The 20,799-nt window shown below is 50.6% G+C and overlaps 1 protein-coding gene across 6 annotated transcripts in view; it reads right to left on the bottom strand.

The window, feature by feature from the left end:
• The window catches only part of LOC138165277 (dedicator of cytokinesis protein 7-like), a 327,550-nt gene that overhangs the window by 46,639 nt on the left and 260,112 nt on the right, over positions 1–20,799 (bottom strand). For 4 of the 6 annotated variants that reach the window (XM_069093430.1, XM_069093431.1, XM_069093432.1 and 1 more), the window contains exons 17-25: positions 16,572–16,642; positions 12,539–12,677; positions 12,080–12,181; positions 10,407–10,493; positions 8,312–8,543; positions 6,935–7,099; positions 5,601–5,770; positions 1,036–1,125; positions 15–110 (exon numbers count right to left, since the gene is read on the bottom strand). In XM_069093430.1, the coding sequence (XP_068949531.1) occupies positions 15–110; positions 1,036–1,125; positions 5,601–5,770; positions 6,935–7,099; positions 8,312–8,543; positions 10,407–10,493; positions 12,080–12,181; positions 12,539–12,677; positions 16,572–16,642 (1,152 nt within the window). Of the gene's footprint in view, positions 1–14; positions 111–1,035; positions 1,126–2,301; positions 2,395–5,600; positions 5,771–6,934; positions 7,100–8,311; positions 8,544–10,406; positions 10,494–12,079; positions 12,182–12,538; positions 12,678–16,571; positions 16,643–20,799 lie in introns of those variants that run through there. The other 2 variants (XM_069093434.1, XR_011169325.1) reach the window with 2 other exon arrangements.

Genomic DNA, 20,799 nt, shown 5'->3' with positions numbered 1-20,799 from the left:
TGTGGCCTGCTCACCATCAGCTCAAAGAAGAACCAGGCCTGCTGCAAAGCAGCCTCGCGGACACTGCCACTGCAGACGACCCACTGCAAGGCCAGCTCCTCATGGAAAAGCTGCCGGGGAGGAAAGGCAGAGTCAACAGAGGGGCGCACCGCCAGGTGCAGAGCTCAGGGGGCGATGCCAACACCGAGACAAAAAATACAAGGAAAATGATGAAAGAAGCAAAGGAAGGCACATGACCAATCTGGAGATGCAGTGAAGACGTCCATTAACGAAACGACCGTGCGACCATGTGAGACAATGGGGGTGGCACTGAAAACACTGCACGGCCTCTTGGGACAAAATGGGACTCTGTGAGGCCGGATGGGCAAGGCCCTTAAATTGTGCCACAGATCTGAGCCAGTGCCGGCAGGACAGGCAGAAGCTCTGGTCTGCGGCCCAAACGGACAGCACGCGGCATCCTTCACCAACTCTGCTGGCACAATTTAAGTGACACCTTTGAAAATCTGGCCTTTATTTTCCATGTCATCAGGAACATGAGTTCATTTAAAAAAAAAATACAAAATTCCTTCCTCATTCTTAAAGCATAATGGATATGCATACAAAGCAATTTGCAAATCAGTGCATATTAATTAATACGAGAAAGGACTAACGAGGACTGTGCACGAGGGAAGCAAATTAACGTATCTTACTAAGAGTGACAATTTTTCTAACTCATCTTCCTTTCCCTGGAGATTTAAACACAAAACAGAAGCAGTATTAAGGGTTGATACATTTTTGCAGTGAAATTAAATGACTAAGCTTTAATCCACCAGTCTCTGAGTAAAGCGTCCAGCCCAGCGCATTATCTCTCAGATCGGAGAGCATGCTTCAGGCAGAGCAAGCCCCCAGCCCCCGAGGAAGCAAGGGGAGCCCAGAGCCGGTGATCTGGTGCCTGAGGCTCTGCTGGAAATATGCCTGTCTGCCAACTGTCTAAAGAACAGTGACAAATCTGATGGTGTTTTCCCCCAAAGATCAATTGTCTCCACTCGAATCTACCTTTTTAGTTGGTAAACGTCCCGTTAATGTTTGTAAGAAACTTGACGTCTCTGTGTGCGAAGACATACGGTTACAACTTCGATCCATTGCCTATGGAGTGAAGATGAATGAATGATGACAGAACATTAAAGTCCACGTGGGTGACTGCAGCTCAAGGATAATGCACAACTTTCAATACTTCTCAGTCATGTGCTCTAATTTCTGTTGTCAAAAAACAGCATTTTTTTCTTCCCAGTTTGCTATCCACCATCTTGAGCTGCTTCAGACAGATTGACAACAATGTATAAAAGAAAGTTCAAATGCCTTCAATGCACTAAAATAGGTTTAAGGAAATGTGGGTATTTTTATGGAACTACACATAACTATTGCTGCAAAGAATGAAACGTTCATAGCTGTAGTCTGTAAACATGCACATATCCAGTAAGAAAAAAAACAACTTAAAAAAAAAAAGCAACATACTTCTCAATGGTCAAAGAACAAATAGTCAAACAATTCTGCCCAATCAACACTAAAAAAGTTTGGAGGGCTTTTGTTTATTTGTTGGCGGGGCACAGTTGCACAAATTCTCGCATTAGGAATGGCATGCTATATTGTAATGCCATGTGTAATGATAATTATGAGTGAGCATTTTGGGAGTTAAAGTTAACTTTTCTTCCTAGATCAAAGACAGTTGAGATGTATGTTCTATGTCATGCAGTATCTAAAAGCAGCAGGCAACTAGAACTAAATCAGTGATTTCAACTACTTCAACTAAGTTACTACCAATTTCATCCTTTGCAACACAATACAAATTAAAACGTATCTTTGCTTTTGGCTCTTGATCTTTCAGTTTAAATTCAGCTTTAGTCTATTACCATTTTTACTCATGGGTGTTATGTAAATATGACAAGATACTAAATATTTTACAAAAGTGGTAAGATGATTAGAGACTTTAAATCAAAGTGGAAAACTGTGGTTTTGCAGATAGGAGTGAGAACAAGCCCACCAGACAGGGGCTAGACCTAACGAAGACCCAAAGTCCATAAGCAGCATCCACAGAAATGTAGGCAAGAGTGGGGAAGGGGAGTGGTGGGGAGGGGACATTACTGAGACGTTGGCGGTATCATGCATGCACGTGGTGGGGGAAATGTGCTAATTAAAAAAAATCATGAACTTTCCAAAATTGAGAAAAGCAAGCCACTGAAACCAGAGTATGGACTAAAAAGTAACGTTCTAGAGGGAAATATCAGCAGCCAATAAAGAAACCTCTGATGCTGTAGACACCACCTGTGTTGACTCTGCACTTGGACTGGGGTTGGATCCCCATGGGGCAGCCTTTGGACCACCAGTGTTAACCCAGGAATTGGAGCGGTCTAAGCCCTAAGCATATAATAGAAAGCAGTTGGGAAAGGAAAGAAAGATTACATGTTGCATGCTATAGAGAATTCTTAAAGAAATCCAGTCTTTTAAGAATTAATGTGTTCAATGCAAACATGTCTTTCATTATTAGTACTGTTAAAGGAACCAATGTTTTTAGGCACTTGTCAAGTATCTTGGTTCATTCAAGTTACCTGATTACATCCTACTATGTAAGACACTACAAAAAAAGTATTCAATCCCATCCTGGACTAATATAATGTTCTCAATTTCTATTTATGAAAAAACCAATCTGAGACATCAGAGCCTGAAGCTTTATTTTTCAAATGGGCACAATCTAAGCAGTATAAAACGAGGGCTCAAAGTTTGTGTGGATGAATGGGGGCAAAGCTGGCAGGGCCAAGGGGCATAAAAGCCCTGAACAAGGATATCCCTGCTCTTGCTGGGTTAATGGTTTTTATTCTTAACTTAACACACATGGCACCCTTCTCCACACAGGAAGCAGCGCAGGAGAATGTGACTGTGATGCTCTTCTCAAAGCTGTCCCACTGGTCTTTGTTTCTTTCTGTTCTCTTCCGGGGGTTAAAAAGGCTTCTGTGAGCCACTTTGTTACTTTTCTTTCCTTTCCATAAAGTTTACTCTTTATTTTTGGAAGGCTTTTCATTTCATTCTATTGCTAAAGAGATGATTAGGAAAAGGCCTTCGTGCAGGATGCTCCTCACGTCCTGACTTAAGTCTCCTCTTCCCTGATCCTGCCTCTCCCAGGTCTGACGGACTCTGAAGGCCATGAGCCCATCCTGGGGCCAGGAGAACTGGGTTCGAGGGTAGACAAGAGCCTGAGGAGGAAGCCCACACTGCCCCCTCTTCTTTTTCCAGGCCTGTCCCCAGCCATCTGGCCCAGCTGTTTGCTCTGTGGTCAAACGGCCTGGTGATGTCAGCCCAGAAGAAGGGCTAGGAGTGAAACAAGCCTATGTCTGGAGAGTCTTGTTTTTAATATACCCATATGGTACATGGAAAAGCCTGCCTTATTCATGTCACTGCATTCCTAGTGTCCAGCCCGGGGCCTGGCACACAGGAGGCAATTAATAAATGCTTGTTGACTGATTGATGCCACAAAGACGTTGGCTTGGGTTCAGATTTTCAGTGGTTTTGGTAAAGTTCACTAATTACTGACTTTAAAGTCTTCCATTCATATTATATGAATGAAGAAAGGAAAATGTTTTCTCCTTATCAATGAATCTGAAATATGTAAAACAGATAATAAGTAATATTTTTGGTGACAGAAAAGAACAAAATTTGGGGTTTTTACAATCTCAAAGTTTTGTCTTTTCCTTTCTTAAAAGCACGTGTCCCACCATGCCTGGAGGGACAGCTGTTAGCCTGCCTAAGAAGAGAGCGGAGTTGAACTTAAACGCCCCCAAAGGAACCCCACTCCCTTTTGGCCCTGATTTCTGCACCAGCTTCGGCCTGCCTGCCTGGCCTCTCCTCTCCGTCCAAATATGCTTTTTATCGCGCTGCTCGGGGAAGTCTGATGACTCCCCATCACCGGCAGGACCATGGAAAACTGTACAGACATTCATCAAGTGGCTCCATCCAGCGCTGTATCCTAATTACTTTGTTAAATACCCTATAACCAAAAGGCATCACACAACGGCAAAACCCTCTGCAACACCATCCACTTATAACGCTTGTTTCTGAAATAGCAATTACCCCAGGCTGTCATTTCACTTAAGCTAAAGCAGTGACAGGTGTTCAGCGGGGAACATCCAGGCCTGACATACTCACTGCTAAGGTACTGCTTGAATTAAGGATGGAATCATTCTCAAGTCTTTCCTATCTCTTGGCCTGACACCTCTCAAGCCTTGGCAGGAGAGGTCTGGGACCAGTGACGCTCCTGGGGTTTCAATGGTAACATGATGCCAGCCTCACAGACATCCAGAGCATTCTACCTAGAACTCGCTGCCTCAGGCTGACCCAAGGTCTGTCTCACTTTCAAGTTTAGAAATGAAATGAAGCCCTCAACTCATCCTGTTCCCTGGCAGAGCTTCCTAAGGAGCAGACTTCTCACCACACCGTGAGAGCCAAGATGACGATTTAGGTCCCATGTGCACGGTCTCCTGGGAGCCCAAGCATGTGCAGCCGCCGGTGTCTAGTCTGTGGACAGTCTGTGCTCGGCTCTCCCTCAGGCCCCTCACAAAAGGCTGAGACTGCCTAAGTAAGGAGATGTTTAAGTGGGACTTTATAGGCGGAGAGTCCTGGGCTTTTTTTAATTTTAAAATTATTAGATTAAATAATTTGCCTGCATTTCTGATTAAGAAATTACAGGCTTGTTCAAAAAGGAATGGTGTTCAACCAGACATCAACCAGAGGCTGACTGGGGAAAGCACTGTTATTGTGATGTGCAGATGGGTCAGGGGTCTCTAAGGTTCTCTAGCCACACAAGTTGGGGGTCTGCTAAACACTGGTCTCATCAGCCAGCAATGACAAGCTATTAATAGGGGCCTCCTACTTATTAATTCCTCTCTAGGACCCTAATGTGCAGAGCCCACCCCCATCAAACTTCCCATAATGGTATCGTGCCCTAGAGCAAGGCAATCATGCCATTCCCACCAGTAAAGGCCACACAGCAAAGGTCTAGTTGTGGGACAAGAGCCCACCTCAATTCAATGCAATCAAACAAGCATTTATTAGCCAAAATAAGTTTATAATGGGTCACCAGGCACGGCTTTGTCCAAAGGACTGAGAGTGCCCAGAACAGTGCCTTTGTCTCAGGCTCCAGAGGGTCCCAAGCTTAAAGGCACTGGGGTGGACAGGGGAAGGTTAGGGGTGCATGGTCTACCTGACAGCTTTTAAATGAGAAAGGAGAGATCTGGCTAACACAAGAGGGTGCTTGTTACACGCTGATCTGCATTAGATTGGCTTCAGTATTCCTGGCCCCGATGACCAGATCTGGCAGACAGATTTGGGCTCTTTAGAGACTATGTTTTCTACAAAGTACATTAGGTAGTTTGTGATAATAGGGATATTTACCATTAACATGAAAAAATTAAATTATCTGCTTGGAGAACAATACCTCCTAATTCTCAGCTATTTGCAACTCCAAAGCACCTCAGAAACAAGACTGCCAATAGCTGAACACTTCTCCTCCTTCACACTATTCATAAAATGCAAACAAAATTCATGGAAACACACGGCGTGTGTCAGCTTACCTTGCTCCCAATGATTGAGCGTACTTCGTCATCTGGAGATGTAGGAGTCCCAGATATATCTGGGTTACTGTTACTGAGGCTCCGGGAGCGATTTAAGTGAAGGCTGGCAGGTCTCACAGCAGATCGAGCCATCGTGGCGTAGTGCACGGATCCTCCCAAGCCCCCCGGTCCTTCAGGGGATCATGAAACAGCATATAATCACACAAACAGAAATCCATCAGAAAAGGCTTAAGACCCTCAAAGAGCTTGATTAAATTTTTACTCCTTCCTTCAAATTTCAGCATGAAGATGAATGACCTCTGCATCTAAAGGAAAACCACTGGATGTAGAGAAGAAAAACACAGACCTTTGACACGGGAGACCAAACGGTCACTGGTTAAAGAGACTTCCATTTTAACCACTTCAACAGAGGAACAGAAACATGAGGGTTCTACTATGACCTCCCATGCAAATGCCCATGACCTCTTAGTTATAACCACAGGCTCATGGTCAATGGATGGGCAGAGAATCATTCCGACTCCAGGCCCTCTCATCACCCACCAGGGAATGCCCCCTTCTGCCACTCACGCTTTTTATCTACAAAACCAGTCAAGAAGACATCTCCCCCAAGACTTGCTGCAAAGAATTACTTTTTTCCCCTGGTTAGATTTCAAGGAAAATAAAAAGGCCGCCAAAGGCCCTTCTCCTTCATTAAAAACAAGACCTGAGAAGGTCTTTTGAGTTGAACAAACTAAAATCTGCTGGCTTGAGGACTCCCAATAGGAAGCCCACTGTAACTATAAAGCACATGCCTAGCACTACCGTTATCTGGAAAGGGTCAATCATTATGGCACTACCAGTGAATCACAGATCGCCTGGGAAAACACACCAGGAACACACTGGCAGTGTGAATGGCATGTGCCTTATGGAATTAGGGGGAAAAGGGCAGAAGTGCTCCAGACGTGGGGCTTGATTATCACATTGCAGGCAGTCCCTAAAGGTCTCTTCTGGGTGGCTGTCTCTGACCTTCAGATCGCACCACCACAGACAAAGAGTGGTTCTCAAACTTATGAATAGAAGCATCTTTAGTGAAATGCAAACAAAAAATCCAATGGTCTGATCAGAGTCGAGTAAACAAATGTTCCTCTCCAACCCAGGATCAGGTTGTATTTAGCTTTGCTTGCCAAAAGGGAGACCAAAATCCCAGATGAGGAGTCCTGGGCATGGCCAGCGAGGTGCCCTGCTCACTGTCCAGCCTCCCAGATCATCATGCAGGCATTCCACCCACCCGAGAATAACGCAGTAAATGCCACCAAGCTCACCCGCTGTCAGCTCAGTGCCAAAGAATCAAGTACCTGGTGATGGCGAGTTGGGATAAGTATTGGGCAGGCGGAAAACGTAATAAATGTACGATGTCAGGAGGCTGTTTCGGCCATGTTGGTCCTGACTCCCTTCCAAGTTTTTGTGCAGGCGATTGACAATGGAAGCCATCGCTTCAAAAGATGCTTGTCCAAGGTTGACTTGATAAGACAAGGAGAAAAGCTTTGTGTTATTTGGGCAGTCGGAACATAAGGGCTGGATCTCCACCCTCTCTGCCTCTAGGAGGGCAGGGGGAGATTAAACGCCGACATCACTGGAGCCCACAGATATGGGCTCTCCTAAGCACATCAGCTGTCCTGACTGGCACATCCCAATATGCTGCCCCGGTGGGCATGTGCAGTCTAGTCATCAGACCTCTATTAGGCGCCTGCTGTGTGCCATGCACAGGGGATAAAGCAGTGCCTTCCAGGAGCTCACAAGCCAGAGGTTTCTACACTCACAAATGCAGCTACCACAGCTACAGAGGTGTCCTTTCTGGGTCTCTGAACACAGAGCTTCTTTCCATCTCTCTCCCTGGGTTCCTCTCTCTGACACTATCTCTCCTTCTCAGTCGCCTCTGTGGTACCACCACCCACACTGTAAGTACGGCTGTTCCCTGGGTCTCTTCTCTCTCCTTCTCCTCTCATGGGGATCTCATTAGTGCCCATAGATTTAACGATCCTCTCTAGGCAGCCTCACACTCTCCCAAGCACCTCTCCCACACCACTGAATGCCCACAGAACGTTTCACGCCATATGTCCTGGAGACATCCCAAACGCGGGCTGTTCAGAACAGAACTCCTGGACTTCACCCCAAAGAACCATCTTCAGTTCTGGTCTGGGCTGCACCACTCTGTCAGTCTTCAGGGTGTGTGATGCTGGCATCACCTCCAACTCCTCACTCCACAGACCCACCCTGCTCCCGAGCCCTGCCATCTCTACCTCCTCAGCTTCCACCGTGGTCAGTCGGTCACTGTCTGTCCAAGTCTTCCATCGGACCCTGTCTTTCTAGCCTCATTCCGAAATACTCCAGGTAACCAAGTCCTTCCCTCTTTCTGAACACGGCTTAGATTTTCTGGTCTCTCGGTATGTCCATTCTCTCAGTCCTAGAACGCCTTCCTTCGCCTCTCTGCTCGTTCAGACCCAGCTCATCTTTCACATGCTTTCCCTGATGTCTGATCCACAAAGTTCTTTTGCCTCAAGCCTCAGGGGGCACTTTTTCATGCACTCATACTGTATTATTTTGTACTAAAATAACTTATTATGCCTTCTGTCTCCCCACTCCCCATCCAAAATGTAAGCTGGTCTCCCTCCTGACAGGCCCATGACTCGTGCTGAGCCGCCCACTGGGTCAGCTCACACTGGCCACGTTACCTATCTGGCCAGCAATGACCGGCGGCCGCACCACAAGCAGAATCAGCTTGTCGAGCAGCAGGTGAAGGAAGCGCACCACCGGCTCCAGCTGGGACGAGCTCAGCGCAGAAATGCTGCTCTTCAGCTCATTCTCCAAGGTGTTCTCCATGATCCTCATGTCCCCTATACGCACAGGGAACATGTGCTCATCCAGGGCATTAACCAGAGCAAAGAACTTGTCCAGGTAAGGGTCCTAGAAGAGAACCAAGGAGCAGGTGACGGGCACGCAGAGCACCCACTGACACCCCCGGGCTCAGACCCTGTGCTTGGAAGGCTCAGGCAGAGCGCCAGGGAAGGGGGAGATGGGTCAGTCTAAGATTCTGAAAGGCAGCCAGAGATGCAGGGCGGGGGCAGCGTCAGAGAAGGGGAGCAGTCGAGAGATGCCGCAGAGGTGAGAGCCGTGGGCCTGGGGACAGACTGGACGTGAGAAGCCAGTCACGGTGAAGGCAGGTGGGGAGGGCAAAGGAGACAGGACACCCAGTCTGAACCTCTGAACACAGCCAGAGATGAGAGACTAGGGCAGGCCAGGTGGGGATGGGCATGAGATCCAGGGGAGCTCATGAGCTCACCAGGAGGAGCAAAGGGCCCAGGATAGGACTGAGGAATCCCTGTGATCAGAGGGCATGATCTGGAGGAGGCCCCAAAAGGAGGCAGAGGAGGTGAGCCAGGAGAGAGAGTGATGGATGTGGCAGAGGCTGCCGAGAGGCCAAGGAGAATGAGGCCTGGGGAAAGGCCACTAAGAGATCCCCGGTGCCTTTGGAAGAAGCAGGACTATAAGGGGTTGAGAGTGAGAGGAGAGAAAGTGGAGGCCCCTGCATAAATGGCTTCTCAGGAGTTTAGCCACAAAGGGCAGAAGAGAAGTGGGCTGCTCCTCAGCAGGGATGGAAGGATCCAATGAGTGTTTGTGGAAGATGGGGAGACAAGAGCACGTTTACGAAGAGTAGAGGGAGAGGCTGAGGAGAAGTGAGAGCCCGGGAGGAGAGGAGAAATGGACAGAAGGGGTCACCTGCACAGGTGGTGGGGGTCACCTCAACAAGGTAAGCCACAGGGGGAGAAGGCCTGGGAAAGGACGAGGCTAGAGAGCAAAGACACATGAGAGGAGACAGAGGGAGAGACACAGAGCCGGGAGACGGAGGAGGAGACCTCAGAATGCTGAGACACGCAGACGGTGCCTTCACAGGTGACTGTAAGAGCATGACTATGTCTGCGTGTGGCTGAGGGAAAGTCAACATGTAGACTGAGGTCCCCAAGTAGGGTTGGCCATTTCCTTCTCCAACTCATTTTACAGATGAGGAAAGTGAGGCAAACAGGGTTAAGTGACTTGCCCAGGGCCACACAGCTGGTGTCTCAGGCCAGATTCAAACTCAGGAAGATGAATCTCCCTGACTCCAAGCCCAATGCACTAAGCACGGTGCCATCTGGCTGCTCTTACATAATCTAGGTCGATAATCTTATTAAAATACTACTTTCTTCATCATGAAAGAATTTCTCTCCAAGGGTATATTATTTTCATAACAGTATCTTAAAGGTACCAAAGGTACAATGCCGTTTGCTTGACCCATGAATTCACCAGTGCCAGTGAAGCACTCCCTCTACCAACGCAGACAGATTCAAATTCTACAACTTGCAATCTTCAAGAGTTGATTCCCTGAGCCACTGAGAGGGTCGGGGACTTGTCCAGGGTCACACATCTGCTATGTCAACCCAAATTTTGTGGCATGCCCAGGCCTCCTGGAAGGAGCCACAGGACTGAATCGTGGTAAAATACTCTCCCGCTTTGTCCACCAGATCAGAATACTTACTGCTCATAGGACTCACGGTCCTATGTCAACAGGACAGTCAAACTCAGGACCAGCAACATCCGCCAGCACACGGGACAGAATGCAATCAGTGAGAAAAGGACAAGCGGGAGCCCCAGCCGCTCAAGCAGAGCCTATAGCCAGAGCCTTGAAGAGATGTGCTTATTTACACAGAATCCTTTTGTGAAATCCCTCCGTAAACAGTGAGTCGTGTACGATACAAATGAGGTCTGATCACAGACTCCCTGCACACTCACCTGGGTATGAATAGAAGAGACAGCAACCACTTCGACATTGAAAACACCCTTGTGGTTATCCACCCACTTCATTCCGGGGAGAGGCACCTGTAACGAGTGACCAGCACAATGACTGCCCAGTCTACGTGAAAGCCACGTCCACAGCAGAGCACAGCACAGCACAGCCGATCCGCTCCACCACACGCCTTCCCCCCCACCCCCGCCTGGGATGCGCTACCTCCCTCCTCCGGGCTTCCCTGGAGCCCCAGCTAAACGTGCCTCAGTCTGCCCCATCATCACCGTCCGCCCCAGGTGTGTTCTCGGGTGCCCCTCAGCATGGCGCGCCATGGAAGCCAAGCCCATCCCGGAGAGGAGGAAGAAAGGAGACACGCAACTGCCAAGCGCCTGCTGTGCCTGGGCTGAGCACTTTGCAAACATTATGTCAGCGGCCCTCACAATGACCCTGGAAGGCGGGTGCTAGGAGTGAGGCCATTCTACAGATGAGCAAAGGGGAAGTGCTCTCCCTTCTGGGCAGAGGTGGGGAGCAGGGTCTACGGGCATGGAAACACTTCCAGAACTGGCTGACGGACTCAGGGCTGTGGAACTCTTTTTTCCTTTATGACAATGGGCAACACTGGGTAGAGAATGAGGGAAGAGGGAATGAAAACAAATCGTATCAAAATAAAGCTTTCACAAGATAGGCTTAAATTCACTTATCCAGCTGACTCGCCTTCCTCTTCCGAGGAGTCGGTGGGTCGGAAGCAGGCCAGGATCTGCCCTGCCATCTGAATACGGGGGAATTCTCAAACAGGGCAGGGAGAGGGTGGGGGCCCCTGGCTGCTGACCGTGGGGATCGGGCCTCCTGGCGGGCAGAGCAAGAGGGGGCATCCCCAGCATTCCTGTCTGACTTTGCCCCAGCACTGGCCAGTGCAGTCATGGGGAGAGCTGGAAGTTGCTCAACAATGTATTTTCTACTGAAGGCTCTTTTGATGAAGTATCTGTTAGATACACAGGACTAAATGACCAGGAGGCTATAAATTCACTTCCCATAAAGGCGCGATCCTGGAAATTAGACTCTTGTAAACAAATGTTTTATTGTTACATGTTTTCATAATGATTTATCTCAATTTGGGGTCAATCACCAAAGAACAGGCTTGTCACAATGGAGCTTAGCCTCCTTGGGCCTTCCCAGAAAGACACAAGCTCCGAGGCATGCAGCTTGGGAACTGAAAGGAAGCCTGGAACAAACCATTTTTGATGGTTCCCTCTAGCTGGAGTTTTCACAGACCGTCCACAGCAACAGAGGCACAAAGCCAGTCTGTAGCCCTTGCAGAGGAGGCCAGAGCAAAGCTGCTGTGGGCCTTCATCTCAGCAGGACCAGCTCCCAAGCCAAATGGCCGCCACCAACAGGCCTCCTGACTGGGGCAACCTGGCTCAGGGCAGAAAAGATTGTGTATTTCTAGCCACAGAAATTCCCAGAGTGTCTGCCCAGGAAGGGCTGTTAAGGCTGTCAACCCTAGGGGCAGAAGGAGCGCTCACGCCAATGAAATCACACTCCTTCAAGCGATTAGAACCAGTATGTTTCAGAACAAGATCCACCTCAACAAACCAGCCAAGCAGAATTTTTTCCCTATTTTCTGTGGATTTTTACTTCTTTCTTAATTTCTCTAAATGTCAACATGAGAGATACTGACCTCAGGAGAGAGCACCGAATAAGCCTGAGGTGGCTTTTCCAGGGAGACAGGCAAACAAAACTGACCAGTCTTCAACCGTCCATTCTGAAGCATTGGTATCCACTTTAGAGAAAAGGAAACAACAGCTTAAATACTGGTCTCTATTAGAAAAGACCCTATTTATGACAGAACATTATCTGGTACAAAGAAGGTGTGTCTTCGTCTGATCCCAAAAGGGCTTTAGTTATTGGAAAACCAAAATGATGGTTCTAAGTTGGCTTCCCCTAGTATAGGACCCCAGCATATGGGGGGTTATAATTATAAGAAGACTTGTGACCACAGAAGAAAAGAAATCTTTTTCTTCTTGGAAACAGTAATTATTAGAACCATGATATTTACATCCAGTAACAGCTTAAATGATGTCATCATTCACGTACAATACTCCCTCCTTGTCAACACTACTGAGTAAAGCGTGCTCACCGTGTAGCCAACTGGAGTCTCCAGGGGGGTGTTCTGCTTCTGCTGGCAGCTCACGTGATAAAAGGTAAAAAGCAGGTGGTGGTGGTCGGTTAAGGTGGCGGGAAGTTTCACTTTAATTTCTTCATGGAAATCTGGGGATCTTAACAGAAAACAAAGAAGCTCTGATTAAAGGTTGGAAGCACAGCACAGATACAATGTTTAGTTTAACGTCACTCGTGGAGTTTCTAACAATATTTATCATTATGTGCTCATCTCAACACGCTCAAAGGACACAAAAGGAAAGATACTTTCTTACACTCCTAAACTGTATTTCTATAGGGCCTTAGCCTCTGAAAATTAAAAAACAAAACAAACAAAAAGACCAGAATGCTGCAATTTTAAAATCCTTCTTCAGTGGTCCTTTGGGAAAGAGGGGAAAGGATCCGCGTGGGTGAAGTCTGCTCTATATTCACTGTCGTCCTTGTTTCTTCCAGAATATAAAAAGTGCTGTCACATGGGGTCCACGGCACAAAAAGCTTCCCGTGATCACGGTACGCTTCTTCCTTCTTCTACAATGAACAGTTAAAAAGCACCTCTGTGGGCCTCCTGGGTGAGTCTTGTTCTCAGCTGCTATGGAATTACAGAGATTCCTGCTAAGCTCCTACAGCGCCTGGCCCAGGATTCTGTGTTTGAGTAGCAGCTTGGGACATTTTTGGAGAAAACCTCATTAACCTCCATGACACTCAGGCTTAGAGTTGGGAGCCAACCCTCAACATCACGGGCCGAATGTCCATAACTGTTTCACAATCAATCGGAAGCTAGTATGGACTCAGCAGGATTTCTGGTCCTAACTGGCCCAGGCCTATTCCACTCCCACGGGAGCACCCACTCATCCCTTTTCTGCCACATCTTGTCCCCTGCAGGCTTCAGGAGCCTCCATACTAAAGCTGACCTGGGAAGGAATGCTGCTTGAGGAATTCACTGATCCCTGCCCTGAGAGTCCTCACTGGCCTAGAACGTCCTCCACTCCTGCACGGGCACTCCTCCACTCCGGGCAGCCCTTGCCCTCTGCCTCCTCCGCTCTGGCTCCCAAGCTCCTGTGCATCCATCGATATTCCAACTGAGTCTACCTCCCACAAATCCGCCGCACTTCACACTGGCTGGTCCCCGCTGCAGGGCAAGGCAATCTCTCGATTCATGTCGACAAAGATTTACTTAGGAAGCACCCACTGGGTAGCGGGCACTGTGCAAGGGAGAAACCAGCCCTCGCTTATGCCCCCTTCTCTTCTGCACGCATCTCCTCCCTTGTCACTCCCCCAAGGTCCACACCTTCTCCTCTCTTTTCCACCCAGCTCCAGTTCTGGCCCCCAACACGTCCCGGGCAGAAGCCCTTACATCTCACGGCCTAGAGCACAGCCCACCATTCTCGCTGCAGGGCTCCCTAAAGCTAGATTCTGGATCCCATTTCCAATCATCTCTGCTCGGGCATGTGCAGTTCCTCCCTCGGCTGCTTCCTTGCCCTGCTTTCAAACGAGCTGAATTCTGATGATGTCTCCCTGGACCTTCTGACGGCACTCAACTTGCCATTCCACCCATCTCATTCTCTTTACAGAAAGAACTTCCTGAAAATCGTGTCTGCCCCCAGTGCCTGAACCCTTCCATCTTTAATCTGGCTTCTGCCCTGCTCCTGTCCTGGCCTCCTGTCAGTCCTCACGCATCTTGCCTTTTTCCTCACAACCTCAGACATGAGACAAAGAGCTCAACAGAAGGCTAAAGAGGTCAGCAGACAGGGCACAAGCGTTCAGAGGAGGACAGACTGGGGCCAGTCAGGAAAGGCTCTGTGGTCTCTGGGATGCACACATACAGCGTGTACGGGCAGGATCCTGACACGGAGAGGTGGCAGGCACTCTGGTCAGAAGAAACAGCTTAAGCCAACAGGTAGAGGCAGGAGATCCCACAGCCGGCTTTGAAGTGGAGTCCAAACATGATCCCCTTCAGCTGATACACAGGAGACCCATAGGGAAGGAAAGGGACAGAGGGCCCCGCGTACAGGAACCCCCTGACTGTCCGCTAAGGAGCCGGGGCCTCACTTACTGAAGAAGAAAGGGAATCTTTACCAGCTGGTCTGTTAAGCAGATGGATGAGAAAGATCACAGCACATTGGAGAGACCAAGCAGAAAGAAGCTATGTGGGCACTGCTCCAGATGCCCTAGGAAGGGCCAGGCTAGACAAGATGCAAGGAGGGCCTGAGTCAGGATGCTGGCCGCAGGAAGAGAATGGGGCCAAGGGAGAACAAGGACACAGAGGGCTGGGACAGACTTCTGCCCCTGGATAGAGGAGGTGGGGGAGAAAGGAAACAAGGGTGACCCCAAAGTAACTGAGGGGACGGCAAAATGAATGGAAATCAGCAAGTTGGACACAGAACTGCTTGTGGAGATGCAGAACGAGAATGCTGCAGGACAGTCTGCCTCGAGGGCTGCCAGGACACACGGGCAGCAGCTTAGCGGCTCGGTGTTAGAGCACTTGCCTGGAGTTCAAATCCTGCCTGACACTGGCTAGCTGTCTGACCTTGGCCACGTACCTCTGGCTGCCTCAGTTTCCTCATTTGCCAGGGTTGCTGTGAGAGCCCAATGGAACCCCCTCTGTACAAGAAGGAAGCTTCTCCCAATGCCCCGGCCACTCCTCAGTGCCTCCCTCCCACTGACCATCCCCAGGTTATCCTGTCTTTAGCTTGTTTCTCCGCGGCTACTTGCACGTGTCATCTCCTCCATCAGACTGGGTGCTCCTCGAGGGCAGGGAATGTCTTTGCCTTTCCTGGTATCCTCAGTGCCTGGCTCACAGCAGGTGCTTAATCAATATTTACTGACTACTTATAAAGGGTTTTGCAAACCTGAACGCACCCAGTGAAGGCACCCAGAGGTCATTAAGGTGTGAGGGAGGAGTGTGGCCCCTGGCCTGGGAGGCAGAAGGAAGGCAGAGGCTAGCACTGGTCCCTAAGAAGATAGTCCAAGCAGGCGAGGAGATGCCAACCCAGGAGAACAGGGAGGGCGCAGTCAAAGGAGAAGGGGGGTAGGTGATGTCCCCAGATACCTGGGGACAGATAGGGTGGGTGATGAGGAAGGACTGTGGCCTGGGGACAGACAGGGTGGGCACCTGCCTTCTGTGCCCTGTGTCTGTGTGCAAAAGGGGAGACCTGAGCTCTGACCAGGAGCTGGGGGAAGAAGGAAGAATGTCTGAGCCCAAAGGAGAGTCGGGGGACGAGGTCTCGGAAGGGCTTCCACAAGAAGGAAGGGGCCCATCAGAGAACACAGGAGTTGGAAGCGTCTAGAGGTCATTGAGGCCATGCTGAGCCTTGAAGGACACATTCTTCTTGGGGACATGAGGTAGGCTGACTACAGGGAAAAATGCTGGGGGAAAAGGAAGATTTAGGAAAGTCCATTTGTATCTACTGGTCTTGCCACTGCCCCCTGGTGAGACGGACCAAGGGAAGGCAGGAACAGAGGAACACAGAATCAAAGTCCCTCGACTTTGGGGGCCACTGAATCCAATTTCACCATTTTACAGGTGAGGAGACTGAGGCAGACAAAGGTGAATCATCCAAGGTCACATAGCTAGGAAGTGTCAGAGTCTGAACCCTGGTCTTTCTGACCCCAAGGTTAGCACCCTCTCCAATGTTCCACACTGTCACTCTGATGGAAAAACGGCTAAAGTTTGGACATTCTGGATGTGAAATATCTGACAGGCAGCCAACTAGACATAAGTAAGAGACAGCCCGGCTAAGGTCAGACAATCTGAGTGTGGAGCAGATTCAGTAAGCACAATGGTTCTCTCTTCCCGCGGTACCAGCCACCAGGGAGTCTGGGAGTCAGAGCTGCTGTGTGGGATAGAAAGAGTCAGTGTGCACCTACAGGAAGGAAATCATAACCAGACATCAGTTTTCTAGAATCTGGCACACTCAGGTACAACACACAGAAAACACAGGAAAGGCTGGAGTAATGTTAAGGAGGAAGTGCTTGGGAAGGGGGACTTGGAAAGAAATCATCGAATTTGGTACCTGTTATGATACACTACAGCTGTGTAGGCTTCCTTTGAAAATTCTGAACAGCTGGACTTGCCAAAGATCACCTGGAACGAACAATAGTGTGTGGTTGAGACGGTGTCAGCACAAAGCGGAGCGTTTCACGGCTACGTGGCAGCGGCATATGGCACCGCGGCTGCTGGGCATTCAGCTCGCTCACCACCAGGAGAATCGAGGGACCCACTTACAAAGCCCAGTCATAAATCCATAGGCCTCCAGGTCTGATCCAAGGGCAAGTTAAAGAGCTACCAAAAACTCTTCAAGTCTTATTTAAATCTAATGAGGGGCAAGAAACTACTTTCTCTTTTCATTTTAAATTTCATTATAAAAGTAAATTATAATTAACATAAGTAAATTTACTTATATTAATTGCCCAAGATCACATGGCTAGTAAGTGCTAAGTGTCTGAGGCCAGATTTGAACTCAGGTCCTCCTGACTCCAGGGCCGGTGCTCTATTCACTGTGCCACCCAGCTGCCCCAACATGGGCTCTGTTTGAGGACAAACGTGCCCTGCTTTGGTAAAGCAGCGCTGAGTCACAGAGACTAAACAGCAGTGCTGTTCTGAGCAGGACGTGCATAGACCAGCAGGACAATGAATGACAAGCCCCTTAAGTCCACACGTGGCATCAGGGAGGGCAGAGGACCAGCCCCTGAAATCCAGAGGCCGCCGGGTGCATCTGTGACTCCGCGGGCAGATGAGGCGCATCCAAAGCACCCAATGTTCTTGGGCCTTGATTTCCAGGTGTGAGAAACGAAGGAACCGGACCAGATGACCTGCCAGTGATCTGGGCTCGAGTCCTCGGCCCTGCCCCTCCCAGGCAACGGAAGCCTGAACTTCTACTGCACAATGGGGCTGGTCCCACTTGTACAGTCTCATCACAGCCAACCCAAGAGCGGAATGAGGGCCAAATCTAGTGACGGCCAGCTGCCGGGACACACGGCATCTGATGGGAAGGCGTATCGGTGGCAGGGGCTGGGCTGGTGCCCGGGAGCCAGGGTAGCACCCAGGCAGGCACTGGATGGAGACACGGGTTGTCTCTCCCACAAGGTGCAAGCCTCTCTGTGAACTAGTGACCACTTACCTTCCCCTGGAAGCCGTGAGAACCCACACACCACCCTGGGACAGCTGGAGGAGAGGATGCTACCTCACGGGTTACTTAGAGCGGGCACCTGACACAGCTTCTCCCCTGGCAGGCCCAGGGATGAGAGAGTACGGGCCCAAACGGGGCACACCAGCTCCTGCCTCCCCCAGGGCTGCCTAGGTTGGGGGCATCTAAGAGGACGCTGCTAATGGGGACATGGCAACACCACGGAAAACGCTTCTTCAGGAAAGCCTCCTGGGCAGCTGGGGCAAGCTCATGGCTCTTCCTTTACAGAGGAGGACATTGAGTCAGGGAGAGGTGACGGCGATGCAAGAGGAAGCAGCTCTGGAAAACGGAGCTCACACTCAGGCCTCTGCACCACATTTTCATCAGCACAAAAGTCATGAACATGAGTCACATGTGATGACAGAGCTGCCAACGTGCGCACCCCTCATGACTGCATGGCTGCAGGGTGCTGACTGTCAGGCTCAGCCGCGAGCTCAGCGCGGCCAGGGGGCCAGGGACGCTGAAGGACCCAGTGCAACGCCTCCCCAAGCACCAGAGCGAGCTCAGCCTAGTGCCTCTACAGGAGGCTCCCTAAAGAAGCAGGATTCCCAGCAACAGTCTCACCATGGACACCCGAAGACGTGGGACGTCCTGCTCCCTGCCCGTGTCCGGCCTGGAGCTGGCAGCACCCTGCAGCCCGTGGCACTCTGCTCCAATGGACAACAAGAAGCATCAGGCCTGACCAAAGCTGAGAGAGGCCAATGGCGGCCGGAGAGAGAAGCAGTTTCTGAGCACGACCTGCCTGGATGCAGGCTCTCGAGCCTTTCTCGTGCATGCATACGTTCATTCATTCATTCATTCTTTCATTCCCCAAATCCCTACTGACTGCTTCACCAAAGCAAAGCCAAGGGAGCTCCTGCCCAAGCCCAGAGGCAGTGCAGAAATGGGAGCAAAGGGGGCAGAGGCCAAGTGGAGCCAGTCACCTGGCACAAGTGAGGCCAGGGAGGCCCAGGTGAAGAAGGGCGGCATCCACCCTGGAGCTGACCCTCTCAAGTCAATCCCACAAAGACTGACTGCCCTTCTGTGGGTGGGGGGGCCAGGCTCCTGGAGCAGACAGGAAGCAGACCCTGCCCTCACCGAGCTTCTGCTCACTGGCAAGTACACGCCAAGAGCACAGGTGGTGATCGCATGAGGGAGCGCCAGCCTGCGGGGGGCACCTGGTGGACAGCTGGCTAAGTGCCATGCAGAGGGGATGGGATGCTGTAACTGAGGGCGGCAGGGAGGCTGGCAGGAAGGGGAAGGAGAGTGCAGGAGGGAAGGGAAAACAAGGCCGTGAATAAGCATTTAGTAAGTGTCTACTGTGTGTAGGCATTGTGCCGAGCCCCTCACATCTCAGCCTGACAACAACTTGGGTGACAGGAGGGGAAACAGCAGGCAGAGGTGAGATGGCCTGCTCAGGGTCACACCACTAGGAAGTGTCTGTGGCCACATTCCCAACTCAGGTTTTCCCAACCCACAGCATGACCTAGGTGCTTATTATATCGTGTGGCATATTTATTCTAATATGAATAACTTAAATTGTAATAATCATATAAATGGTGGTACAGTAGACTCAGGAGACTCATGTTCCTCAGCTAGCCATGTAACCTTGAACAAGTCACTTCACCTGGTCTGCCTCAGTTTCCTCATCAGCAAATAAGCCGAAGCAGGAAATGGTAAAACCACTCTAGCATCTTTGCCAGGAAAACCCCAAATGGGGCCAGAGGAGTCAGACACGGCATGGACGGGCTCAACAACACACGTCACATGTTCATTATCATTGGGAAATCACAAGAGCGGAGCTGCGACGAGTGAGTGGGGGCTGGACAGTGAGGGGCTTCAGAGGCCGGGCTGGGGACTCTGCAGCCTCACCCTCCAGGGAGCCACAGGGGACTTCTGGGCAGCGACATCATCAGCGGCAGACTCTGGGAGTCTCAGAGTGGCGGTCATACAGACAAGGCAAAGAGGAGAAGGGCCCAAGTCTGGAGCCAAGGCCGCGGCCCCCTGCCCCCTCCTCATCACCACTGCAGACCTGAAGCCCCCCATATCCGGCCCTGTGCAGGCGCTGCCAGGCTCTGCCGGCCCTGAGGCCACCAAAGCTTGGGTCTGCCCATGCCACCCCGGCCCCACTCAATCACCTTCGGGGCTCCCTGTGGTCTGCAGAACAAAGACAAAAGCTGCCTCCTCCCACCTCTCTGGCCTTCTGACACTGCCCTCCTTGACCCACGCTCTTGAGCTGTGACACTGGGCTCCTGGCACCACCACAAGCAAGACCTAGGACTTCTTGGCTCCGGCGCCTTCTCCGCCATCACCCACGCCCCAAACGCCCTCCCTGCTCCGCTCTAACTCTCTGGCTTCCTCTAAGTCCCCCCTTCACCCAAGCCTCCCCAGCTTCTCGCCTTCCCCTCTTTGTCATTCTCGATTAATTCCATCTATCACCTGCTACGTGTAGATCTGTCTGTGCACTGTCTGCCCCCAGACTATCAGCTCCTGAGGGCAGGGGCTGCTTCTACTTCCTTTTGTACTCCAGGGCTCAGCAGCGCCTGACACAGGACTGAGCAGGGCCGAGGGGCCCGAGCGGGAACAAGGGGACTGGCATGGGGGCATGACTGGACTCGGTCAGTGACTGCAGAGGGAGGGCAGAGGAGGGAAAGGGAAGAATTGAGGCTTCCTATGCCTAGTGTCATAAAAAGGACAACGATCGCCGACATCGGGACAGGGTCTGAAGGCCAGCCACGTCCTTCATGTGCATTGAGTAACAGTGTCTTCAGGACAGTGTGGGGAGGCTGGGTCACTGAGGCCCAGCAGCTGAGCCCTGGCCCGTGCTGCCCCACAGAAGGGTGAGTGTCCAGGAGAGGCTGGGGCTTTAGATGCCATTGGCGTGGGCCTGGGCGAGCAGGAGATACAAGAGCAGAACGTGACTTTATTTCAGGAGAGTGCGGACAGAGCCGAGGTCCCAGGAGAGACAGAGTGTGGACAGAGCAGAGGTCCCATGGGAGAGAGAGTGTAGACAGAGCCGAGGTCCCAGGAGAGAGAGAGTGTAGACAGAGCCGAGGTCCCAGGGGAGAGAGAGTGT

Source organism: Petaurus breviceps, unplaced genomic scaffold (genome assembly GCF_028583685.1).
Source record: "Petaurus breviceps papuanus isolate PSGF00001 unplaced genomic scaffold, PetGlider_PUasm1.0 208, whole genome shotgun sequence".
NCBI lineage: Eukaryota > Metazoa > Chordata > Mammalia > Diprotodontia > Petauridae > Petaurus > Petaurus breviceps.
The sequence above is the reverse complement of the archived record's forward strand: the minus strand, read 5'-3'. Positions and strand labels throughout refer to the sequence as shown.